Source organism: Berghia stephanieae, chromosome 10, assembly GCF_034508935.2.
Source record: "Berghia stephanieae isolate SIO BIC M18660-M18661 chromosome 10, UCSD_Bste_1.3, whole genome shotgun sequence".
NCBI classification, from domain to species: Eukaryota; Metazoa; Mollusca; class Gastropoda; order Nudibranchia; family Aeolidiidae; genus Berghia; species Berghia stephanieae.
Genome location: NC_088369.1, coordinates 11,923,616 through 11,948,089, shown reverse-complemented (window position 1 = coordinate 11,948,089; position 24,474 = coordinate 11,923,616). Strand labels below are relative to the sequence as shown.

General features: G+C 37.3%; 1 protein-coding gene across 2 annotated transcripts in view; it reads right to left on the bottom strand.

Moving 5' to 3' along the window:
- The window catches only part of LOC144980512 (uncharacterized), a 245,036-nt gene extending 227,929 nt beyond the window's left edge, over nucleotides 1–17,107 (bottom strand). For both annotated transcript variants that reach the window (XM_078928149.1, XM_078928150.1), the window contains exons 1-2: nucleotides 16,687–17,107; nucleotides 8,573–8,690 (exon numbers count right to left, since the gene is read on the bottom strand). In XM_078928149.1, the coding sequence (XP_078784275.1) occupies nucleotides 8,573–8,608 (36 nt within the window). In that variant the 5' untranslated portion in view covers nucleotides 8,609–8,690; nucleotides 16,687–17,107. The remainder of the gene's footprint in view (nucleotides 1–8,572; nucleotides 8,691–16,686) is intronic.
- Nucleotides 17,108–24,474: the final 7,367 nt, after the last annotated feature.

The following is a 24,474-nucleotide window of genomic DNA, read 5'->3' as shown; positions in this document are numbered from 1 at the left end:
GGTAAGCACGTCATGACTACACACACACCACAAACATTTACGTTAAAGTGATACAAAGCTGCTAGAAGATGTGGACTGTAAAAAGTAATAGACAAAAATGAATAGAACAGCTTCCAAAAAAAAAAAAAAAAAAAAAAAAAGAACAAAATACCAATCAAGGAACGTTTTGGGCTCAAAACCCTTCTTCAGCCAACAACAACAAAAAACCAATAAAGACATTAATACATTACCAAATTCCAGATAGATGACAGATATATATATATATTATATATAATATATAAATAAATATAATAAATATAATAATATATTCTATTATATATTTTTTCCTCTATCTGTTTCGTCTATCTTGAAGTTAGTAATGTATTTATGTCTTTATTGTTTTTTATTGTTGGCTGAAGAAGGGTTTTGAGCCCGAAACGTTCCTTGATTGGTATTTTGTTCTTTTTTTTTTTTTAAAGCTGTTATATTCATTTTTGTTTAAAACATTACCGTTACATTAATCTCATTCAAAATATTTGCGTCACTTCCGCAACGATTGAAAATTCAAAACAATAATATTATCCTTGTTATTTTTATTACTCTTACTCTTATCCCGGTCATCGACCCAGTTTCAACAGACAAAACGTTTAATTTAATTTTTGGATTAATAAGATTAATATTAATAACTAAATTGAAATGAAAACCAAGCGATAATAACCGTATTGATTAAACCCGACAAAGGAAATGGCTTTGTTTTCATTTAGGCGAGAACACTTATTTTTACTTTAAATAATATGTAACCCTACGCCTCAAAACGGTATAAAGTCGGGATGATTGAGATGCTGAAAATGGAATTTATAACCAGAAATAGCAGACTTGGGTTGTGTTTACATGTTTTATTGAGGAGAATGGATATTATGATATTTCAGGGTACCAATACTAATAATTTAAGTTTTTCTCCAGTTTAGCATCAATTTTGGCTTTGTAGCATTCGGTTCATTCCGACACAATACCGTTTTGAGACGATGGGTCACATATGGCCCACCGTCTTAACACGGTATTATATCGGGGGTGAATTAGATGCTAAAAGATTATTATAATAATAGAGCATTTAAGTCGTGACGTCACGCCTTCTATTTTTCCGGTTCTAAAGTCCTTGGAAGTCTGTAAGTAACCAGCTCTTCGGATGACTAATAATGAATAAGTTACATATTGAATCATAAGGTGGCCAATTAATTTAGTAGCAGAGTATTTTGGCAGACTTAACGGAGCGTAAAAGAGTGAGGATGGATGATTTTTTTACCACCAGCATTTATTTAGGGCAGAAGATCAAGGGGAAGGCCACGAGGAATATGGAGAAGAATTAAAGAAGCTGATATACAGAGAAGTGGTAAGACATGGAATGAGATTAAAAAGTTAGCTCAGGATAGAGAAGGATGGAAACTGTTTGTCTGTGGCCTATACCCTGACGCAGGGTGAAAAAGGCAATGATGATGATGATAGAGAAGGATGGAAACTGTTTGTCTGTGGCCTATACCCTGACGCAGGGTGAAAAAGGCAATGATGATGATGCTTTATTTAGACTAGAAAATAAAATGTCATCACTCTGAAATCAGAAGAACACATTTACACAATGTATGTAACCAGTCCTCTGAAAGAGTAATTTTACACTTCAAATGAGATTGGAACCAGCATTCTGACATCTCACTGTTGTTCCCTATTCTAGTAAAAATAAATATAACACATGCGTTACGAGGCTTAGCAAAATGTATGGAACTTCGGGTTTTTAAGTTAAAAACACATTGAATTCAGTTTTGTTACCATTACTATCAAATAATATAAATTAATAAAATAATATTAATATTAATAAAATTAATAATTAATAATAATAATAATATATAATAATAATATGATAATAATAATAATGATAATAATGATAATAGTAATAATGATAATAGTAATAATAATAATAATATAATAATATAATATAATAATAAATATGATAATAATAATGATAATAATAATAATAATAATAATAATGATAATAATAATGATAATAATAATAATAATAATAATAATAATAATAATAATAATGATAATATAATAATGATAATATAATAATAATAAATGATAATATAATAAATATGTTGATGAATAATGATGATGTATGATGATGATGATGATGATGAGATGATGATGATGATGATGATGATGATGATGATGATGATGATGATGATGCTGCTGCTGCTGCTGCTGCTGCTGCTGATGATGATGATGATGATGATGATGATGATGATGATGATGATGATGATGATGATGAAAGAAAAATGATAATAACAACAAGAACAATACTACTACTACTACTACTACTACTACTACTACTACTACTACTACTACTACTACTATACTATACTACTACTACTACTACTACTACTGACTGCTACTACTACTACTCTACTACTACTACTACTACTACTACTACTACTACTACTACTAATAATAATAATAATAATAATAATAATAAATAATAATAATAATAATATAATAATAATAATAAAGCTTAGACGATGAAGAAGTAAATGAATAAAAATGATTTCTTATTCAACATAAACAGAACTTTTTAAAAACCTTCATATCATATCATAATAATATATTATTTACATTCAATTGCATGATTTCACAATCACATTTAAACGGTTATTACTTTTCCTATCTGGAAATCTCAGTGAGTCGAATATAATTGATTAAAAATTCATTCCCATAAACAAAAATCCCTTCCGACTGTTGTGAAATTATTTTTATCATTCATTCCACCCATGTTTCAACCCACACAAATCTACAGCAGCCAATGGACTCTGAAGTAAATGTCAACGACCCCAAATATCGTATTCAAATCACAATTACGTTCTATGTCTGAGTTCAAATTGCGTGGTCTATGTCTAAGATCAAATAGGTCCAAGTCTTCTGTATTACGTCACATCCGTTTAACCATTTAACTGCCTTTCTCTGGAAAATCTCGTATTTTTAAATTTTGCCCAGAAAATCCGTCCTACAAATTTTAAATATCGATCGATTTAAATGACCCCTATACCAGGCAAAAAAACAAAACAAAAAACAACAACAACTCTTAAATGGGAAGTCCCAGGTTTGAAAACATGTATCAAGATGTGTGGTGATTTAAATCGATCGATATTTGAAGGATGAGTTTTCTGGCCAAATTTTTAAATACGTTTTTTTTCCAGAGTACGGTAGTTAACTTTTTAAAACAGATGGAAATAAACACGGCCATACAGGAATAGAATAACCCCTTATATTCTACCCCAATCCCGAAATAGTAACGCTTAATGATATGTTTTCAATAATAATAATAATAATAATAATAATAATAATAATAATAATAATAATAATAATAATAATAATAAAATAATAATAATAATAATAATATAATAATAATAATAATAATAATAATAATAATAATAATAATAATAATAATAATAACAATAATAAAATGTGTAGTCATATTATATATATCGTTAAATTTCACTAAAAATGTGATTCTTTAAAAAAGAAGTACCTATTATTTAAAGATGCTTTTGAAGATGTCTTTTATTCAAAGATGACGAAATTTATAGGAATCGATTGAGGGGTAGAAAAAATTATGTCTTACACTCTTACGTTTTGGAATTCGAACTTTGTTCCCAACGCGTACTCGCAAGCTCGTGCAGCGGTTGGGGACACGTCCGGAATTCCAAAAAGCAAGAGTGTAAGAATTGTATATTATATTATGACCTACGTCTCCAAGCGATGTTGTGTCTAGAGGAACCAGGTCGTGCGAATTGAAATTGCAGCCACGAGAATAAATGTGAAACGTGAGGTTAATAATTATAAGTTTATTCTGGTGGATAAATAGTATAATTTACATTATTGCTTGTTTTTGTTTGCTTTTAATTAAGGCTTTTGCGTCATTTCAGCGCCAGTAAATAGGAAATGGGATAGTCAAAATAATTATAGATATACAATTGAAAGCACGCAAGAAAAAGTAAGGCATTTGGAAGTGGTTTAAATATAGAACAGATGAAGATTCCAAGAGCACACTCTCAGTGTATTTAGTTTGAGATCACCTAAAAGTCTCATCCAAACATAAGCACTCGATCCCATTAAGAGGACTACACTCAAATTGTTCACGAACAATATTCAAAAAAAAAAAAAAAAAAAGAACCCCCCCCCCCAAAAAAAAAAACAAAAAACAAACAAACAAAAAAACAAAAAAACAAAACAAAAACAAAATAAAAAAAAACAACAAACAAACAAAAAAATCAACAAAAAAAACATTACATAACTGAGAAATGATTTACATTGAAAAAAATATCACCTCCCGAAACTAACAATATACAACCCTCTTAGCCAACGACTCCCAGTCAAGGGCCAGGACAAAACTGTCATATACGGACAAAAACCCGTATTGGTGGCCTAATGTCCCAAAACGGTATTAGTTCTGGATGAACCAGATCCTGGAGGTTGAAATTATAGCCAGGAGAAAACATGAAACGTGAGGATGAAAATTAAATTCGATCTGGTAAGAAATCATGCAATTTATTTCGTTGCTTGTTTTTTGTTTGCTTTTAAGGGTTTTACGACGCTTGTGACACATTTAGGTTATTTTAGCGCCAGTAAACAGGAAGAAAAGTAGATAGTAAAACACATTATAGATTTACAATTGAAAGCACACGAGAAAAAGTACAAAGGGGAAATGGTTTAAAAAAAAGAACAGATGTAGATTCCACGAGCAACAAAAACAAAAACAAACAAAAAGCACAAAAAACCCCCAAACAAAACAAACAAAAACAAAAACAAAAAACAAACAAACAAAAAATATTCCCCCAACCCCCCCCCCCCAAAAAAAAAAACAAAAACAAAACAACAACAAACAACAAAAAAAACAAACAAAAACACCCCTTGTTCCAATCCCATTGGAAATGTAAACCCATTGTTCAGAAGGATTGGATTAACAATACCTTGTGCAATTTGAATCTTCTGGCATCTTAATTTCTAGTCTAAATAAATATTGATTGTCAATAAAGATTATCCATTCTCGCTCTTTTACGTCCCATAATCTTAAGAATGTGCCTTTTCATTCTGCTACTAAACTAGTTATGCCACCTTATGATTCAACATGTAGCCTATTCATTATTAATCTTCCTTCTATATACGCACTTCCAAGGATTTGGGAAGCGGTAGAGTAGAAGGCATAGACCCTTAGAATAGACTTTCCCCTATGCGATGGATAAAGGGAATTTTATTATCAATTAAAAACATAATTGATTAAAATCCCAGTTTTTGCCAAGATGAGGGCCATTTAAGCCTTTATACCACTCAGAGCTGAAAAAAACTTCGATACTGGGGAAGCCTGAAGGGAATATTGGACAAATACCATGACCGGGGTAATCAAAGACCCAACGGAATTTATGCCTGGCTTCAGGAATGGCAATCGAAAATAACAGTGGATCGGCTCAAACCGACTACGGACAGGCCACGGCAGGACTTCTGCAAACATGCATCGATGGGGTCTGAGGGAGTCAGCCTACTGTTCTCACTTTCAGCGAACGCCAGAGACAGCGGACCACATGATCCTAGACTGCCCTGTAACGAGATTGGTGGGAGATTTGGAGGCTGTCCTCAACTGTGGTGACGAATTTAAAGACTGGCTGGAGATTTCCAGTGTGGAGATGTGGCCACACGCTTCTTCTTCTTCTTCTTCTTCTTCTTCTTCTTCTTCTTCTTCTTCTTCTTCTTCTTCTTCTTCTTCTTCTCTTCCTCTTCTTTCTTCTTCTTCTTCTTCTTCTTCTTCTTCTTCTTCTTCTTCTTCTTCTTCTTCTTCTTCTTCTTCTTCTTCTTCTTCTTCTTCTTCTTCTTCTTCTTCTTCTTCTTCTTCCATAATGAATGCCACATCTCCATGCATCTCGGTTCAGAGAGAGTATCATCTTCCACCAGGTCCAGTTCTTTTATATCGTCCTTTACCTTACCCAGTCCTTCACGGGGTGCAAGCCAGCACCTAATGAGGCCGGTCACAAGCCTGGATAAATGGGGAGTGTTTGCTCAAGAAGGGCATCCTGACAGTAAAACTCAAGCCACAACTAATGAATGAATGAATGAAACCAGATGTAGACATACGCTGCTACAATTTAAATCGATTGATATTTGAAGGACGTGCTCTCTGGCCATCATTTTAAATAAGTGTTTTCCAGAGTGCGCGAATTTACTGGTTAAACAGCGGGTGATAATATAATTTGATTGAAACAATTAGAAAGTACTTTCCACCATATCGAACAGACCCAGCTACTCAATGACTGTGGCGTGGACAGAGGGTCAGAAAAACATTTGAAGAATACAGGGAAAGACCACGGATGTCCATTTTTGAAATGTGTGTGTGTGTGTGTGTGTGTGTATGTGTGTGTGTAGCTTACCTTGATAGGTGTCCAGGGGTCTGAACCATTCCTCTATAAATAGAATAGCGAATCAATTACAACCATTAAAGTGGTAGGCTTGTAGTTTTCTGTTTCGCTGTTCTTTTATAGAGGAAATGATTAGACACCCGGCATCACTCAAGGGGAATTAAACATTTTTAAAAAATGGACAACTGTGTTTCCCCCCCCCCCATCATCCCCGTACTCTTATTTTCGTTTACACGTGTATCGGGACCGTTTCCGTCCCCGTTGCTTGGAAGACGAGTGTTCTACCAACTGACCTATAGGAACCCCTAAAGACAAGCAATGAGAGATCAATAATGATTTGCGGTAGTTTTCTTTCCCAGTAATATCATAATACTGTCTTGGGATGAAAAGCAATCAGAAAATTATATTGACCGAATTTCTACGCAATATTTTAAAAAAGTCAAAGACAATATTAGATGATGGCTTCTGCCGCCTCTCATTATCTTTTTCTTTCGCCAGATCTAAGGAAAAAAAATACTCAAAAAAACAAAAAAACAAAACAGTAACATAAAATAAATTTCCCTTTCCTGAGAGGATTTTTAAAAAGGGTCTACCTCTTCAACTATAGGAAAATCGTCACATTCGTTACGATACAGCCAGCATTCTTCTTGTTCAAATTTCTCTTGTACGTCATAAAATTTAAAGAAAATGAACAGTGTGTTGTAGGATATGTTTTGCTACAGAAATTTTGTATCGCAAGAATTTTCCTGCTATTATGTTTGAGTGATAAAAAATCTATTTTTGTGTTAGTTGGGTGTGAAGTTTTGGGGAAAATCCTGAAAATGGCTGGTATGGAGAGAGTAAAAAGACGCAGTGTCGCACCGCAAAGTAAGGAATAGGGGTTAACTAAGTTTCTTGATCAACGGAGGAAAAAAACAACAAAAAAAACGAAAGGGCGCCATATAAAAAGCTCGACTGCACCCGAGATTTATCAAGAGTTCCATTGCGCGTGAAACGAGAGCTCTAACAACTGAGCTTTCGAGACCCCCCCCCCCCCCCCCTCCCCCTCAAAGAGAAGAAACGCTAATGATACTGAGAGTAAAGTCAAACCCGGATTATAAAGTGTTAAAGACCGCTATGACGCGGAGGCTTTCCTTTTACCTACCTCCCTTCCCCCCCCCCCCCCACCCCCCCTCCCCTTCTCTCTAAAGGTAGCCCGGAGTCAACACGAATTGCCGTGACATGAATAATTTACTCCCTTATTTGGTAAACATTTTCTCTCCTGCTTTGATTGAAAATAAATCCAAGCTGAGTATACTGAAATTATAGACTAGTTGTTATTCTTTTCACGTTCTTGAACTGTTAGTTTGAAGTCTAGACTTTGGTTGACTGGAATGAAAGGGGGAAGGAAAAGGAAGAAGAAGAAGAAGAAAAAGAGGAGGTGGAGGATGAAGAGGAGGAGGATGAGGAGTAGAAGGAGGAGGGGGAAGAGGAGTAGGAGGAGGAGAGAAAGGAGGAGTAGAATGAGTAGAAGGAGGAGGAGATGGAGGAGGAGGGGACGAGGAGGAGGAAAAGGAGGAGGAGGAGGAGGAGGAGGAGGAGGAGGAGAAAAAGGGTAAGAGGGGAAGGAGGAGGAGAAGAAGAAGGAGGAGGAGGTAGAGGAGGAGAATGAAGAGGAGGAGGACCAGGATGAGGAGGAGAAGGAGGAAGAGATGGAGGAGGAGGAGGAGGAGGAGGAGGAGGAGGAGGAGAAGGAGGAGGAGGAGGTATACAACAAAATCCTGAACGATTTGAAAAGTTTAGTTTTAAACCTGGTGATACCAAAGATAGATAGATAGATAGATAGATAGATAGATAGACAGACAGACAGATAGATAGATAGAGAGATAGCGAGAGAGAGAGATAGCGAGATAGAGAGATAGCGAGAGAGATAGCGAGAGAGAGAGAGAGAGAGAGAGTGGGGGTGGGGAGGGAGGGGGAGAAAGGAAAAGACAGAAAGAAAAAGAGAGATAAAGAAAGAAAGAGAGAGGGGAGAGAACGATAAAAAGTTGGATGATGACGTACGTACGATAATGATGACAATTTGGACAAAAGAAAAAACCAAAACAACCCAACAACATAGATATAGTAGTAGGCGAGAATGCTACGTGTATCTTACATACCACGACAGCCTCCAGTGTTGTTATCTTGTCATCCATGGTGATGAGGACCTAATTCGGTGAACGATGAAAATGCTGATGGGGGTTTCTGATTTCAACGGCAGTTCAAAATGGCCAGTATCTATGGGCAAATGGATATGAAATGAAAATAAATATTTAAATAAAAGTTAAATAAATAGGTAAATACATGAATGTATCGATGAAATAGATATTTTATTTTTTTTTGCATTTGAAAATATATCAATGGCGAATGTGATTGGTAAAGTTGATGATGACCTAAATCTGTGAACGATGAAAATGCTAATGGGGGTTTCTGATTTCAACAGCAGTTCAAAATGGCCAGTATCTATGGGCAAGTGGATATGAAATTAAATTTAATATATAAATATAAGGGTAAATAAACAGGTATATAAATGAACGTATCGATGGTGATGACCTAAATCTGTGAATGATGAAAATGCTGATGTGGTTTTCTGATTTCAACAGTTCCTAAATGTCCAATATCTATGGATATGAACTCAAATATATAAATAAAAGGTAAATTAATAGGTAAATAAATGAATGTATCGATGAAAAAGATATTCGCAATTTTTGGTGCATTTAGAAAATATATTAACGGCGAATGTGATTGACAAAGTTGTCGCCCTTCGTAATAATAAGTACCATGGATCCGGAGTTATCCCGCTTTCTGTTGCACAAAAAAACTAATGCAAGTCTACTTAATCCTCTTCCGGCCTATAGCCACATAGGACATCCACCAGACATCTCCATTTTTTTTTTTTGCGGTCGGCCGCTTTTGCGGTGGCTGTATTCCAGGACAGGCCTGCTTCCTTTTATATATTTTTTCTATGGTCCTTCGCCATGTTTCTTTGGGTCTACCCCTCTTTCTCTTTGCACTTGCTGTCTATTACAGGGCTGTCTTTGGAAGTGACACTTTTTCCGTTCTGGCCACTTGACCCAGTCTGCACCATCTTCTTTTTATTTAGCTTTCAATGTTAGTGCAGTCAGCTTTCTTTAATAGATTCACTGTTTTTATTTTTATAGAACAAAATATGTTGAAAATTATTTTTAGACACTACCCAGACAGAGTAAAGAGCCTTTTCCAAGGACTCAACTAAGCGCCGAGCGAGGCTTGAACTGAAGACCTTTCGATCCGAAAGCCAGTGTCATACCACAAGACCACATAGCCGCACTAAAGTCTCTTGAAATGTCGTTTACCTGTGAGAGTTGTTATTTTCACACTGTTCGCTAAGAAACTCAAAACATGGCCATCCGGAAGTATAACGGACCAACACACAAAACTATGTGCAACCATAAACGTTTATAGTCTGGTTAATACAGTTTAGTGAGAATTACTCATAAACATGGATGGCAAAAATCAATAACAAAGACCTGAGTGACGTCAACTTCGTTCTATCTCTATCCGAATGGCGTGTTGTGAATTTTTACCCAAACGACGAGCTTCAATCAACATTAAATAAGTATTTATGATGGTACGATTGATCCGGTGGACAGAAAGGTGATAATTCTACCTAAACCCATCGCATCATTTGATAACAATAAGACAGCAAAGTAGAATAATGATTAACCCATCAGTGCCATAGGCCCATGGAGCCTGAGTTACCCAGGTTGCTAAAGCGTAAACAGGCAATAAAAATTGCTCGCTATCCTTTGGATAGGACGCTAGTCTATTGCAAAGCAGTTTTCCAACAGATCTAACGGACTCAACTACCCATTCACTGCTGGGTGGCCCGGTGAGCGGGGGGGGGGGGGGGGGGGGGGGGTGGGGGGGGGGGGGTAAAAAAAACAAACCTCGACAGCACCTAGGATCAATCTCGGTCCCTTTGCGTGTGAAGTGAAGTGAGTGCTCTATCAGCTGAGCCATCGGAACCCACTAAAATAATGCGAAAAATGAACGAAATCCTGCGGACAAAAAAACAAAACAAAACAAAACAAAGTTCCTGTCGAGCCATTTGGATTCAGTTACAGTTGCTAACAAAAAGACGCGACTTCCGTTGATTGGAACCGAGTAGGATAATGGAAATGAAATCAAGTTTATAGGGGGAAAATGCATCAAAGGATAAAGGGAATCGCGAATAGGGCAAACAGATCATTGATCCCTGCAGCTACCTATGTGGCTACCAATGACTCTTTGTCACGTTACGGTGACGTGGAATCTCTTGAAGGCGCGACGTAGTATTCTTGTATCGGCGACAAAGAAGAATTGGCAACGAAGGGAGGCGGTTAGATGCTGCAGCTTTCGTGAGATTGGCATCTATTTTGAATGAATGAATGAATAAATCAATGAATGGATGGATGGATGGATGGATGGATGGGTTTTGTGCGGTGCTGATGTCAGCATGAGGTTTCGAGAGGGTTGAGGGAGAGGATAAGGGCCGATATAGGCAATTACAGAACAGAATAAAAGATCATCAGTGTTGTTGATGGCCGTGACAAAGTAAACTACGATGCTAAACCTGCTCGTCATTAGGGTAATCGCTCTCGTTTGAACATCCATTGTTTACGGGCGTTGCTCTTCCTGACCAACTTAGTTGTTGTAACAAGTGATCGTCGTCTTTGTTAGCATCATGATCATCATGATAATATCATCATGATGATGATGATGATGATGATCATGATCATCATCATCATCATCATCATCATCATCATCATCATCATCATCATCATCATCATCATCACCATCATCATTATCACCATCATCGTCGTCGTCGTGGTCGTCATCATTATCATCATCATCATCATCGTCATCATCGTCATCATCGTCGTCGTCGTCGTCATCATCATTATCATCACCATCATCATCATAACCACTGCCGCCGCCATCACAAGCAAAAACCACCACCACGACACCAATCATTAACAATTTGCCAAAAATACATCATCGTGTTGTTCATTTATTTTGTATCCCAGCAAATCCACTTAAAAGTGTCTGGCAAATTTTCTGAATCATGTGTTGACATATCCTCTGTTGTAACAAATCCACTGAATCGTGTTTTGACATTTCCATTGTTCTAACAAATCCACTGAATCACGTTTTGACATTTTCCATTGTTCTAATACATCCGCCGAATCCTGTTTTGATATATCTGCTGTTCTATCAAATCCACTGAATCATGGTTTTGAAATAGCCACTGTTTTGGCAATTCCACTGAATCATGTTTTGAAAACTTCACTGAATCATATTCTGACTTATCCATTGTTCTGACAAATACACCAAATCATGTTTTGGCATATCCACTTTTTAACAACTCCACTGAATCATGTTTGTACAAATCCACTGTTATGACAACTCCATTGAATCATATTCTGACTTATGCACTGTTCTAACAAATCCACTGAATCATGTTTTGACATATCCATTGTTCTGACACATCCACTGAATCGTGTTTTGAAAACTCCACTGAATCACGTTTTGACATACCTTCTGTTCTATCAAATCCACTACCTGAATCATGTTTCGACATATCCACCGTTCTGGCAACTTCACTGAACCATGTTTTGAAAACTCCACTGAATCATATTCTGACTTATCCATTGTTCTGACAAATCCACCGAATCATGTTTTGACATATTCTCACTTTTCTGACAAATCCACCGAATCATGTTTTGACATATTCTCACTGTTCTGACAACTAGACTGAATCATGTTTGACATATCCACTCTTCTTCATCTTCTTTTGTTTCTCACTCTGCAGTGATGTGGTCTTGATGTATGGCACTTGCTTTCGGATCGAAAGATACAGGGTTCGAGGCTCGCTCGGTGCATAGTTGCGTCATTGAAATTTGCTCTTTACTCACATTCTTTCACCGTACTCAGAAGTAAAATGAGTACCTGATCGTTAACAGCGTTGTCTCTGTCGGAAAAAAATGTAATATCGCCAAACAGGAGTCACGTCTCGTCCTATATGTTGCTATTGGTCAGGGACCCTCTGTAAAGCGGTTTGAGTACGTTTAGTGGACATTGGGCTATATAAAAAGCTCAAGTTTTTCTCTTCTTCATCATCATCATCATCATCATCATCTTCTTCTTCTTCTTCTTCTTCTTCTTCTTCTTCTTCTTCTTCTTCTTCTTCTTCTTCTCATCCTTCTTCATTCTGCACATCTGCAAACCACCTAGGGTGTATTGTCGTAGACTTTGGTGTGCATATTGACGTTAGGATGTAGCACAGAAACAATTTTATCTCTGAACTGTTTAAGGTTTTCAGGCTATTCCAAATTCTAATCGTTGATGTATTAAAAAAAAAAGACTGCGCATGACATTGCACTCTTGAGCGTGGGATTTGGAATCTTTAATCGTATACTCTGTTTTTTTCCCCCTTGTTGATGAATGTTCAAGGTCGTGGACCGGAACTTCAAACAACTTATGTATTGAACGGTATATCGTGGTTGCCTTAGCCTGTTGTCTTTGTTCTTCCAGAGTTGATTTGTTAGAACAGAGGGTATGTCAACATATGATTCAGTAAACTTGCCAAACACTTTTTAGTGGATTTGCTGGGATACAAAATAAATGAACAATCACTGTGATGTATTTTTGGAAAATTGTTAATGTAAGCTTGGTTACAACGGTGTGTCTTCTGTCAAAATTTCCAAAAAAAAAAAAACAAAAACGAAACGGGCAGCTCTTCTTTGCACCCTTTTGTTTTCTGAAAACTCCGCTGAATCCTGTTTTGACAAATCCTCCGAATCGTGTTCTGACATAATATTTGTTGGGAAACATCGAAACAGTGCAGAAGTAATGACGTATTGTACACACTATGCTATCGTACTCCGAAAACCCCCATATTTTAAAATCTGGCCAGAAACTCGTCCTTCAAAATATATCGATCGATTTATATGACCCTCACTTTGGCAAAAACTCTAAAACCTCATTTACAACACTACGTACAATCAACGGCAGCTTTGCTGACATTCATTAGGCAAAACTATGTGTGCGGCTATGTGGTCTAGTGGTATGACACTCGCTTTCGGATCGGACGATCCTGGGTTCGAGCATCGCTCGGCGCATAGTTGAGTCCTTGGAAAAGACTCTTTACTCACATTCTCTCACCGTTCTCAGGCGTAAAATGAGTACCTGGTACGTTAACAGCGTTGTCTTTGTCCGAAAAATTGTAATATCGCCTAACAGGCGGCATGTCTCGTCCTACATGTTAAATGTTGCTGTTGACCAGGGACACCTTGTAAAGCGCTTTGAGCACATTTAGTGGATATTGCGCTATATAAAAAAAATAGCTGGCCATTCCAACTAGTAATCCGAATAAGGCAACGAAATTGTAAATGAGAGGCTTACGAATACACGAAGAAACCCATTGTGAGTTACAATAATAATGAGAAGCAATGCTCTCGTAGCTTTTAATAATCTGTATTCCCACTAGGATTTAACCCTGGGGTTAAATGGTGTACAAAGTGCTTGCTGGTAGGTCTAAATATTCCCTGCTCACGTTTGTTTCGGATATAATATAGTACTCTTCGTCGGCCATAGAAAGGACAAGGACGTTTGTTTTCTACAAAATCCCAAGCCGAATTGCGACCCACCTCTTCAGAACGGTTAAATATTGGGATGAATAGTACCCCGAAATGTGAATTTTGAAATATAATAATGAGAGCGGCTATGTGGTCTAGTGGTATGACACTCGCTTTTGGATTGGAAGATCCTGGGTTCGAGCCTCGCTCGGCGCATATTTGAGTCCTCGAAAAAGATTCTTTACTCAAATTTTCTCGCCGTACTCAGATGTAAAATAAGAACCTGGCCGTGAACAGCGTTGTATCTGTCGGAAAAACATATTATCGCCTAACAGGCGTCATGTCTCGTTCTACATGTCTGTTTTGGATGTTGGTCAGGGACACAAGGGGTCCCTGGCCAACAACAACAACAACAACAACAGCACTTAACATGTAGGACGGACCATGCCGTCTGTTAGACGATATTACAATATTTTTTCGCTGTAAACGGCAAGGTACTCATTTTACACTTGTGTACGGTGAGAGAACGAGAATAAAGAGCCTTTTCCAAGGACTCAACTATGCGCCGAGCGAAGCTCGAACCCAGAACCTTTCGGTCTGAAAGCGAGTGTCATACCACTAGACCACATAGCCGTTTGAATTGATCGATACCGGAAATGAAATCTTACCGTCCAAACATGTTTAAAATGTCACTTCGAGATCGTGTCAGTTGACTGGACGAGTCAAATTGTAATTTTCTGTCGTTTGATTAGAGTTTATGTGATGTACATGTACATATGTTTTCTTTATTTTTTTGTTTGTTTTTGTATAGTGGGGGGGGGGGGGGGGGGGGAGTGGCCAAATAGTTAAGGCATTGCACTGAACTGTGACCTTTGTTCTAGACGCTTTCGTTTGTTTGTTTTTTTAACCTATTAACCCACAATTTTCTCACTTGGACAACATGGATGATTCCTGTTGCCATCAGACATCTTGTTTGCTGCATTATCTATATTCCTTCGTGGAATGCCTAGGCGGCGATATCATATGATTCGATGACGGAAGGACATAATTTTAATTTTAATTTGTTTAGTGGCTGAAAAGGGGTTTGAGTTCAATGCTAAACTAGGCCCATAAGCGAGTTCGGATGTCAGACCTGCATATATGTACACGTCGGTATTGGTCAATCTAGTATCCTATAATTATAACGGTGAGAAGTCATTTAACCCTCTCCTTACCAACTACAGGAAAATCGTCACATTCGTTACGATACAACCAACATTTTTCTGATTCAAATTTCTTTTGTACATCATAAAATCTAAAGAAAATGAACAGTGTCTTGTAGAGCATGTTTTGCTAAAGAAATTATGTATTGTACTTTACTGCTATTGTGTTTGAGTGATAAAAGATATATTTTGTGTTAGTTGGGTGTGACGTTTTGGGGAAAATCCTGACAATGGCTGGTAAGGAGAGGGTTAAACCAGTTAACTGGGGTACTCTGAAAAAAAACTCCAAACCATCACATCTTTAAAATTTTGGCAAAAAACTTGTCCTTCAAATATCGACCGATTTAAATGACCCTCATCTTGGTAAAAACTCGCAAATTTGCGACCCCGCGAAGTCTTCCTTAAATCCCCAGGTTTGAGAGTATTTGACAAAATGAGGGTCATTAAAAAAAAGAGCTTTTATATAGTGCAATATCCACTAATCGTTCTCAAAGCCCTTTACAAGGGGCCACGAGCCAACAGCAACACTTAACATGTAGGACGTGACATGACGCCTGTTAGGCGATATTACAATATTTTTTTTTCTGACAGAGACAACGCTGTTAACGCCAGGTACTGAGTACGGTGAGAGTATGTGAGTAAGGATCCTTTTCCAAGGACTCAACTTTGCGCCGAGCGAGGCTCGAACCCAGGAACTTCCGATTCGAAAGCGAGTGTCATACCACACGACCACATAGATCGATGTTTGAAGGACGAGTCTTTGGCCTTTTATTTTTTTGAATACGTCTTTTTTCCAGAGTACGACAGTGAACGGGTCAAAGGTCGAATTAGGTTCTTGGCTATTTTCAGCTATCGTCTTTTCCAAACAAACCCCTACTAGAAAGATGTCTCTAAAATATACGACCCTTCAAATAACCATCGAACTGATTTTCTCAGGCCACTTCAGTGAGATTATATTAAATGAAAATAAATAAATAAATAAATAAATAAATAAATAAATAAATAAATAAATAAATAAATAAATAAAATTCCCTTTATTCATCCCATATGGGAAATTTGTCTCTAGAGTATTTTTCAAGAGAAGACTGGAATAACCCAGGGGTCAGCCGCAGTGCAGCACCGCAAATTGAACTAGGGCTAGGTGATTTGCTCAAGGCCACACAGCGCAGCGGCGGGTGATCGCACTCGGTACCTTTCGGGTACGAAGCAAAAAAAAAAAAAAAAAATTGATAAAAAAAAAAAGAGTTTCCTCCTTCCCAAACCCCCTACTAGAACATTATAAAAAACAAAGAATACTGGAGATGTATGTAGGCCTCCGCAAATCTATAAATAGCCTAACGTGTTTCCTAGAACACGGCAGTTACGTAAACTGGTTAAAGTTGAAATAAAGGTCACACGGTTCAAGTTGGTTTCAGTCAGGGGTCGATTACGTACCTTGTCCTAAAGCATAGATCGATTGGAAGTCATGACATATCGTTATTAATATGCAAATTACAGGCAGTCTACGTGGTCCTCAAAGCTCGCTGACTCCAATTTCAGAAACGACCCTCCTGTTCCCTAAAATTAGCAGCGGTAGGGATGGATGGAAATAGCATAGGGTAATCTGTAATTATTATCATTATTATTATTATTATTATTATATATATATATATCATTTCTTTCTCTCTACGGCCACATCGGCAATATCCCGGTGCATCGATCGATGCCCTAAAGGTCAACCCCAAGGTCAAGGGTGTTGTTTATTTCCCTTTACTCCCGCATACTAGTTTTATCATTACTTAGAACCATAACAATGTTTCTTTGTGGCTAGATGATCAATAAGAATAACATTGTTTTGTCTTCACGGTGTTGTGGTTTTCAGTTCTTCCGTTTAATAGAATTGTTGCTGTTTGTGTGTGCACTTTTTCACACTTATTTATTAGTAATGTAAATATTGCTGCTCGAAGCTCCAAAACCTAAATTATCTACATAACAATGTGATATTGAATGTTATCTTCAATTTAATAAACGGAAACAGATAATGTGGACGTTTCGGGTTTCCCCTTTATCAACAAAACAGGATGAATGAAACATTACAGACGATTGAGATTATATGTGATAATGGCGTTGTTAAGGTGAATAAATAATGGTTTATTCACCTTAACAACGCCATTATCACATATCTCATTTCGTCTGTAGTGGTTCATCCATCCTGTTTTGTTGATAAAGGCGAAACTCGAAACGTCCACAGTATCGGTCTTCGTCTAATAAATTAAAGCTTACAATTATTTCAATACTTATCGTTATTTTTTCAGCATGTCATAAGGAAACAGACATCATCTACCAAACTGATGTTAACAATAGGGAATTAATACGGAACAATAGAGGGATGTCAAAATACTGCGGGTATGTGTTCTGAAGGTCCTGGGTTCGAGCCTCATTCGGCGCATAGAGGAGTCATTTGAAAAGGCTCTTTACTCACATTTTCTCACCGTGCTCAGGTGTAAGATGAGTAACCTGGCCGTCAACAGTGTTGTCTCTGTTCGAAAAAAATTGTAATACCGTTTAACAGGCGTCATGTTTAATGTTACTGTTGCTGTTGTAAAGAGCTTTGAGCACGTTTAGTGGATATTGCGCTATATAAAAGCTCAATTTTAATATTTAAAAAAAAGTTCTGGATCCGATCTCCTTGGAAGTGTGAAAACAGTCCTCCGGAAGACTGGATAATTTATCCCTCGTGGAATTGGAGTCAATAGTCTGATGTCACGTCGCCCAGCAACGGCGGCCATCGTGGTTCTAAACAAAGAAAATCGCTACATTTTATTCTTCATGCTGGCTAGAACTTTTCATGTCTTATGATCAGAATGTGTAAAAGTCAAAACATGATCAGATTTATAATGTTTTTTTTTCCCCTCTGGATACGCTTTTATGCTCATCGGAGAAATATTTCATAAGTGCGTCCGCCATTGTTCCGATAGTTTAGAGCCAGTTACAAAAGTTACCAATGCGTCATTACGAGGGGGAAGTGACGTTACGACTGTTGAAGCGTATTGATCTTCTGATTTAGGAGTGATGGAATTTTATTTTCTAGCCTAAATATAATATGTTGGTCATCGATAAAAATAACCCACCCTCGCTCTTTTATGCCCCTGTATTCATAATAATCTGACTATACATCCTGCTACAGCTAGAATAGTAATGATGCCTTATGATTCTATATATAATCCATTCATTGTCTATTCTCTGGAGGACTGAATACGCACTTAAAATGAGTTTTGAACCGGATCAGAGGAAGGTTTGACAGATCGATTTCTGCTTCCTGCTATCCATGTTGTTCAAGTGAGCAAAGTGGGACATAATAATCTTGCCCAAGGTGAAACCCCCCTCCCCCCACTCCAACCCCCTCCCCCCCCCATCCCAACCTCCCCCCAACCCAACCCCGCCCCCCCCCCCAAAAAAAAAAAACCAACAAAAAAAAAACCCAACAAAAAACAAAAAAAAAAACAAAAACAAAAAAACCCCCCCAAAAAACAACACACACACACCCCCCCCCCCCAGAAAACCACCAACAAAACAAACCAACAACCACCCCCCCCCCCAAAAAAAAAAAAACAAAACAAAAAAACAAAACAAACACAAACAAACAAAACAAATGAACCCCGCAAGTTTCCGGACGCTGGGTTCGAACCCGGACCGTCGAGAGTTACATTGCAATGTTTCCCCCCTCCACCACTTGGCCACCTTTCTCTCTGAATAGGTAAAATAGTTTTATTGAAACGTGACAAAGTTATACAAAATTATAAATAGATAAATCTCCCAAGGTGAGAATTTTCCAAAAGAAATCCGTAAAAACTCACCAATCAGCTTTGAGAAATAAAATCAAAAATTATTTTTCTCTTGGCTTTTCCCCCAAACCGATAATCAGTTCACAAAGTTCACACAAAGTCAGGTTTCCCCTTTATCAACAGAACAAGATGAATGAAAACACTACAGACGAATGAGATAATGTGGTTGTGGCGTCGTTAATTCGTCCGTAGTGTTTCATTCATCCTGTTTTTTTTTTTGATAAAGGGGAAGACCGAAACTTCCATTTTTATCTGTTTTCGTATATTAAATTGAATCTTACATTCAATTTCACATTGTTATTTATATTCATCCTGTTTTGTTGATAAAGGGTAAACCCGAAACTTCCATTTTTATCTGTTTTCGTATATTAATTGAAGCTTACATTCAATTTCACATTGTTATTTATATTCATCCTGTTTTGTTGATAAAGGGTAAACCCGAAACTTCCATTTTTGTCTGTTTTCGTATATTAAATTGAATCTTACATTCAATTTCACATTGTTATTTAAATTCATCCTGTTTTGTTGATAAAGGGTAAACCCGAAACTTCCATTTTATCTGTTTTCGTATATTAGATTGAAGATTGAAGATTTCACATTGTTATTTATTTATTTATTTCTTCGAGCTTCGAACATCACCATTTACAAGTTCACACAACGATGGACATGGTAAATTTCCATCAGACAGACCGACAGACATCTGAAGCTATAAGCGCATTACCCTTGACATCACCGAATTTCCATGTTCTATTTAGCTCAACCAATTAACTGTCTTACTCTGTAGAAGAAAAAAAATCAACAACACATATTTAAAAATTTGCCCAGAAAAATCGTCCTTCAAATTATATCGACCGATTTAAACGGCCCTCATCTTGGTGGCAAACAATTCTCAAACATGGGACGTCATAGAGGACCTCGCGATGATCCAGAGCTATTGTCAAGATGATGGTCATTTAAATCGATCGATATTTGAAGGGGGAGTTTTTATGTTTATGACCATTTTAAAAAAATACTTGTTTTTCTATAGTACGACAGTTATGAACTGCCTGGTCAATTAATGAATGATAATCTGTTTATTTAGGCAAAACAAAACAAGGAATTTGTGATAATGAAGGATCGATTGATTGACGTCGATTCTGGAACTAGACTGGACTAGATGTACAAAGAAACAATTTATTTATAATCGACAGTAAAGTTAACTCACTCAATCCTAGAGATATTTGCTTCTTTTCAAAATTGGGAAAAATGTATTAGAAATGAGCATATGCATAGATAGTTTTATTCAACTACAATTAACATGCAAAAATTGAAAATATTAGCTTTGATACTACGTCTAGAATTTGTCTCAGAAAAAATGTAATAAATAGGCATGGGACAAGAACAGCTATAACAGAGGTAAAAGTAACACGGGTAAAATACGGATATCGTCGGAGTTAGGGTTGAGTGAGTTAATCAAGCTCCATACGGTAAACCCGAGATGATTTGGGAGATTTATATCTGGGTTGCTGCTGACGTCAGACGCCAGCCAGACTGTATGGTATAACCGTAGGCATCTTTATGTTATAGCCTGACACTAAAACCCAAAAAAGACTGACCTCTTGACGTCATTATTTGTTTTTTGCACTGCCTAGTGGGTTGTCGTTAGTAGTGCTCATGGAAACAAGTGGCCCCATTGGTTGAACTATTGAATACAACTCATGATTTGTTTTCTTTTGTGGCCAAAGACTGGTATTTTGACGTCATGTTTTGGTCAGTGTCAGGCTATAAGTTAACGATGGCTACGGTATAATGCGGTTAAAAATTCGGGGAGTGAAATACTATTATTATTATGGAACATCGTCTAAGTTTATATTTAGGGGGTGAGGGTGGTTGGGGGGGGGGGGGGGGGGGTGCATTGTACGTTTAAAAAAAACACTTAAATACTGGTATCAAATTCAAAACAGTTTGTTCAAATAAATCCCTTCAATGTAGGTTTTGTCTACAGTAACCTTTCGGGATGGTGGATAGAAGTGGGGGCGGGGGGGGGGGGGGGGGGGGGGGGGGAGGTGCTCGAAATTATATAGATAGAATGAAGTTGACGTACTCGGGTCTTTGTTCTTTTTTTTTTTTTTTTTTTTTTGCTATCCACGTTTTTTGAGTAATTCTCACTTAATTATATTTTCAAAACTATAAAAGTTCAAGGTTACACATAGCGTTTTGTGTTGGACCGTTATACAAACTTCCGGATGGCAGTGTTGTGAACTTCTTAGCCAAGCTCAAACTATATGATATATTTTAAAGGCAATAATAAAATCCTGTAATTTTGTTATGCTTAGTGGGCACCGACATTGCCTAATATTTGGAAGACACTTTATTGTAGGGAATCCATATTACTGGAATATCATTACCCCTCTCCTGACCAACCATAGGAAAATCGTCACATTCGTTACGATCCAACCAGCACTTTTATCATTATGATTTCTTTTGTAAATCACACAATTTAAAGAAAAATGTTTGATTATAGCTATAAAAACGTTACAATGTGTTGTAGAGTTCATTTTGCTGATCAATATTATGCTTAGAATGTATTTGTTGGTTTTCTGTTTGAGTAAGAAAAATCTTTTTTTTTTGTGTTGGGTGGGTGTGAAATTTTGGGGAAAATTCTGAATATGTCTGGTAAGGAAAAGGTTAACCCGTTACGGCCGTAATCTGGCAAAACACGTATTTGAAAATTTGGACAGACAAATTTTAATGAAATGACTCAGCGATATCCCAAGGTAAGGGACTAACGAATATAAAAAAAAAAAAAAAACAAAACAAAAAAAAAAAAAAAAAAGCTTGAGCTTTTATATAGGGCAATATCCACTAAATGTGTTCAAAGCGCTTTACAAGGGGTCCCTGGCCAACAGCAACACATAACATGTCGGACGAGACATGACGCCTGTCAGGCGATATTACAAATTTTTGAGACAGAGACAACGCTGTTAACGGCCAGGTACGCATTTTACATCTGAGTACGGTGAGAGAATGTGAGTAAAGAGCCTTCTTCAAGGACTCAACTATGCGCCGAGCGCGAGGCTCGAACCCAGGATCTTCCGGTCCGAAAGCGAGTGTCAAACTACTAGACCACATAGCCGAATATACAATTATCCTTTTGATATTAAGCATTCTTGTGACAGATCGATTTGAAATGACACAACATTCTTACTATATCCGCCAGTACCTATAGCCAGGGACTATTTCACACCTGAGTCGAATAGGATAATGCGCTTGTAAAGTGCTTCGAGCAGGAACTTTTACACAATAGTTTTAAACAAAACAAGATTATATTATTTCAATACGACATCACCTGGTCACCTCTTTCTCTACACACATAGCTAGAGACGTCCACATTCTCATGACACTGGACACCGACGGATGTAAAATCAACTCAGACCAAGGTCTGTGCGTTTGCCATGTGACCATACGTTTAAGACAATTTGGTTCAACAGCCGTGACGTCACTTCCCGCGTAATGACGTATAGTAACCAAGTAACTGGTTCTAAACTATCGGAAAAATGGCGGACGCCCTTATAAAATACTTCTTCTCCGACGAGCATGAAAGTGTATATAGAGGAGAAAAACAATATAAATCTGATCATATTTTGACTTTTAGCCATTCTGATCACATGACATGTGAAAAAGTTCAAGCCAGCATATAAATAAAAATAGGTACTTATTGTTTTTGTTTAGAACCAAGCTGCTCGTTGCTGGACGAACTTGACATCAGACTATTGTATCCTATTTCAGACACATAAAGGGAGATAATTTAGACTATCTCTCTTTGATCATCACATTGGCGAACGCTTGAAAATAGAAACAGAATAAGTATATTATTGAATTGCCATCTGTGAATGACAGCAGAACTAAGAGGAATTCATTTTTTTTTGGTGGTTATTTCTAATTACTCGTGAGTTGTTATAGAATGAAGTTTACGGCACTATGCTCTTTGTGATTATTTATAGACGGCCATTTTGGTTACAAGATCGCACCAAATTCATTTATTTCATTTCTTTTAAATCAGACAAAAGTAAAGACGTTGAGGGTTTGGTCGACAAAAAATCGTTGTTTTGTTTTGTTGGTGTACATGCGATTCAACTGGCGGGCAGAACTGGTTAAGAGTTAACGTAAACACATGCAATCAATACTATACCATTTTGTGTCACGGGTCTTGAAATTTATAATCACCGTAGTGGAGAAGGAGTTTGAGATGTTGTGGGGGGTGGGGGGGGGGGGACTCCTTTTATCTGACGTCTTCTTTCCTTCGGGAGTGGAAGATGATATCACAGTGAGATTATATTATTTTATTGTCTATAAATCAAAATATATTCATGGAAGCAATAGAAAAATGTGTGTGTGTGTGTGTGTGTCTGTGCGTGGGGGGGGGGGGGGGCGGGGGTGAGGGGGAGTAATGATGAAAGAAAGAAACATAGATAGATAGATAGATAGATAGAGAGATAGATAAATAGATAGATAGATAGATAGATAGATAGATAGATAGATAGATAGATAGATAGATAGATAGATAGATAAAGAGAGATAGAGATAAAGATGAGAGAGAGATAGAGATGAGAGAGCGAGAGAGAGAGAGAGAGAGAAAGAGAGAGAGAGAGAGAGAGAGAGAGAGAGAGAGAGAGAGAGAGAGAAAGAGGGAGAACAAGAAAAATTCACAGACACTGCCTAGAGCCAAGACAGAGTTCTCTGAAAATTATTACACTTATAATACCACCGTACTCTTGAAAAACACATATTTAGACATTTGGCCAGAAAACTCGTCCTTTTAAATGACCCTCGGCTTACCAAAAACTTTCAAACCTGGGACTTCGCGAAATCCGTCTATCTGTCTGTCTGTCTGTCAGTCAGTGATGAGTCAAAATCGTCATATCGAAAAATAATAAGTGCAGATATTTGTAATCCTCGTGTACATACTTATTTGCAGGTCTGATAACCCAATTTATTATGGGCTCATTGTTGTAATGGAAATCTAGATAATAAAAAAAAAAACTTACGCAAAAAAGTCCATTACAACAATGTGTCGTAAAAGGCGACTAATGGTGTGTGATTCCCCCATCTTTGAGTCACCTGGTCCTCCAGGTTGGGGGTTGGCAAAGGGTTAACACCCCTTTCCGTTAAACTCAAACCGTTACAGAAACACAGACAGACAAACCAAATCCTTTTTTTAGCTTGGGCGACCGAAGAGTTTCTGGAATTACAGAATTTATGAAGGAGAAGTGGTAAGACCTGGAATGAGATAAAAAAGTTGGCTCAGGATAGAGAAGGATGGAAACTGTTTGTCTGTGGCCTATACCCTGACCCAGGGTGAAAAAGGCATTGATGATGATGATGATGACAACAATGTTAAACTAGGCTCATAATAATT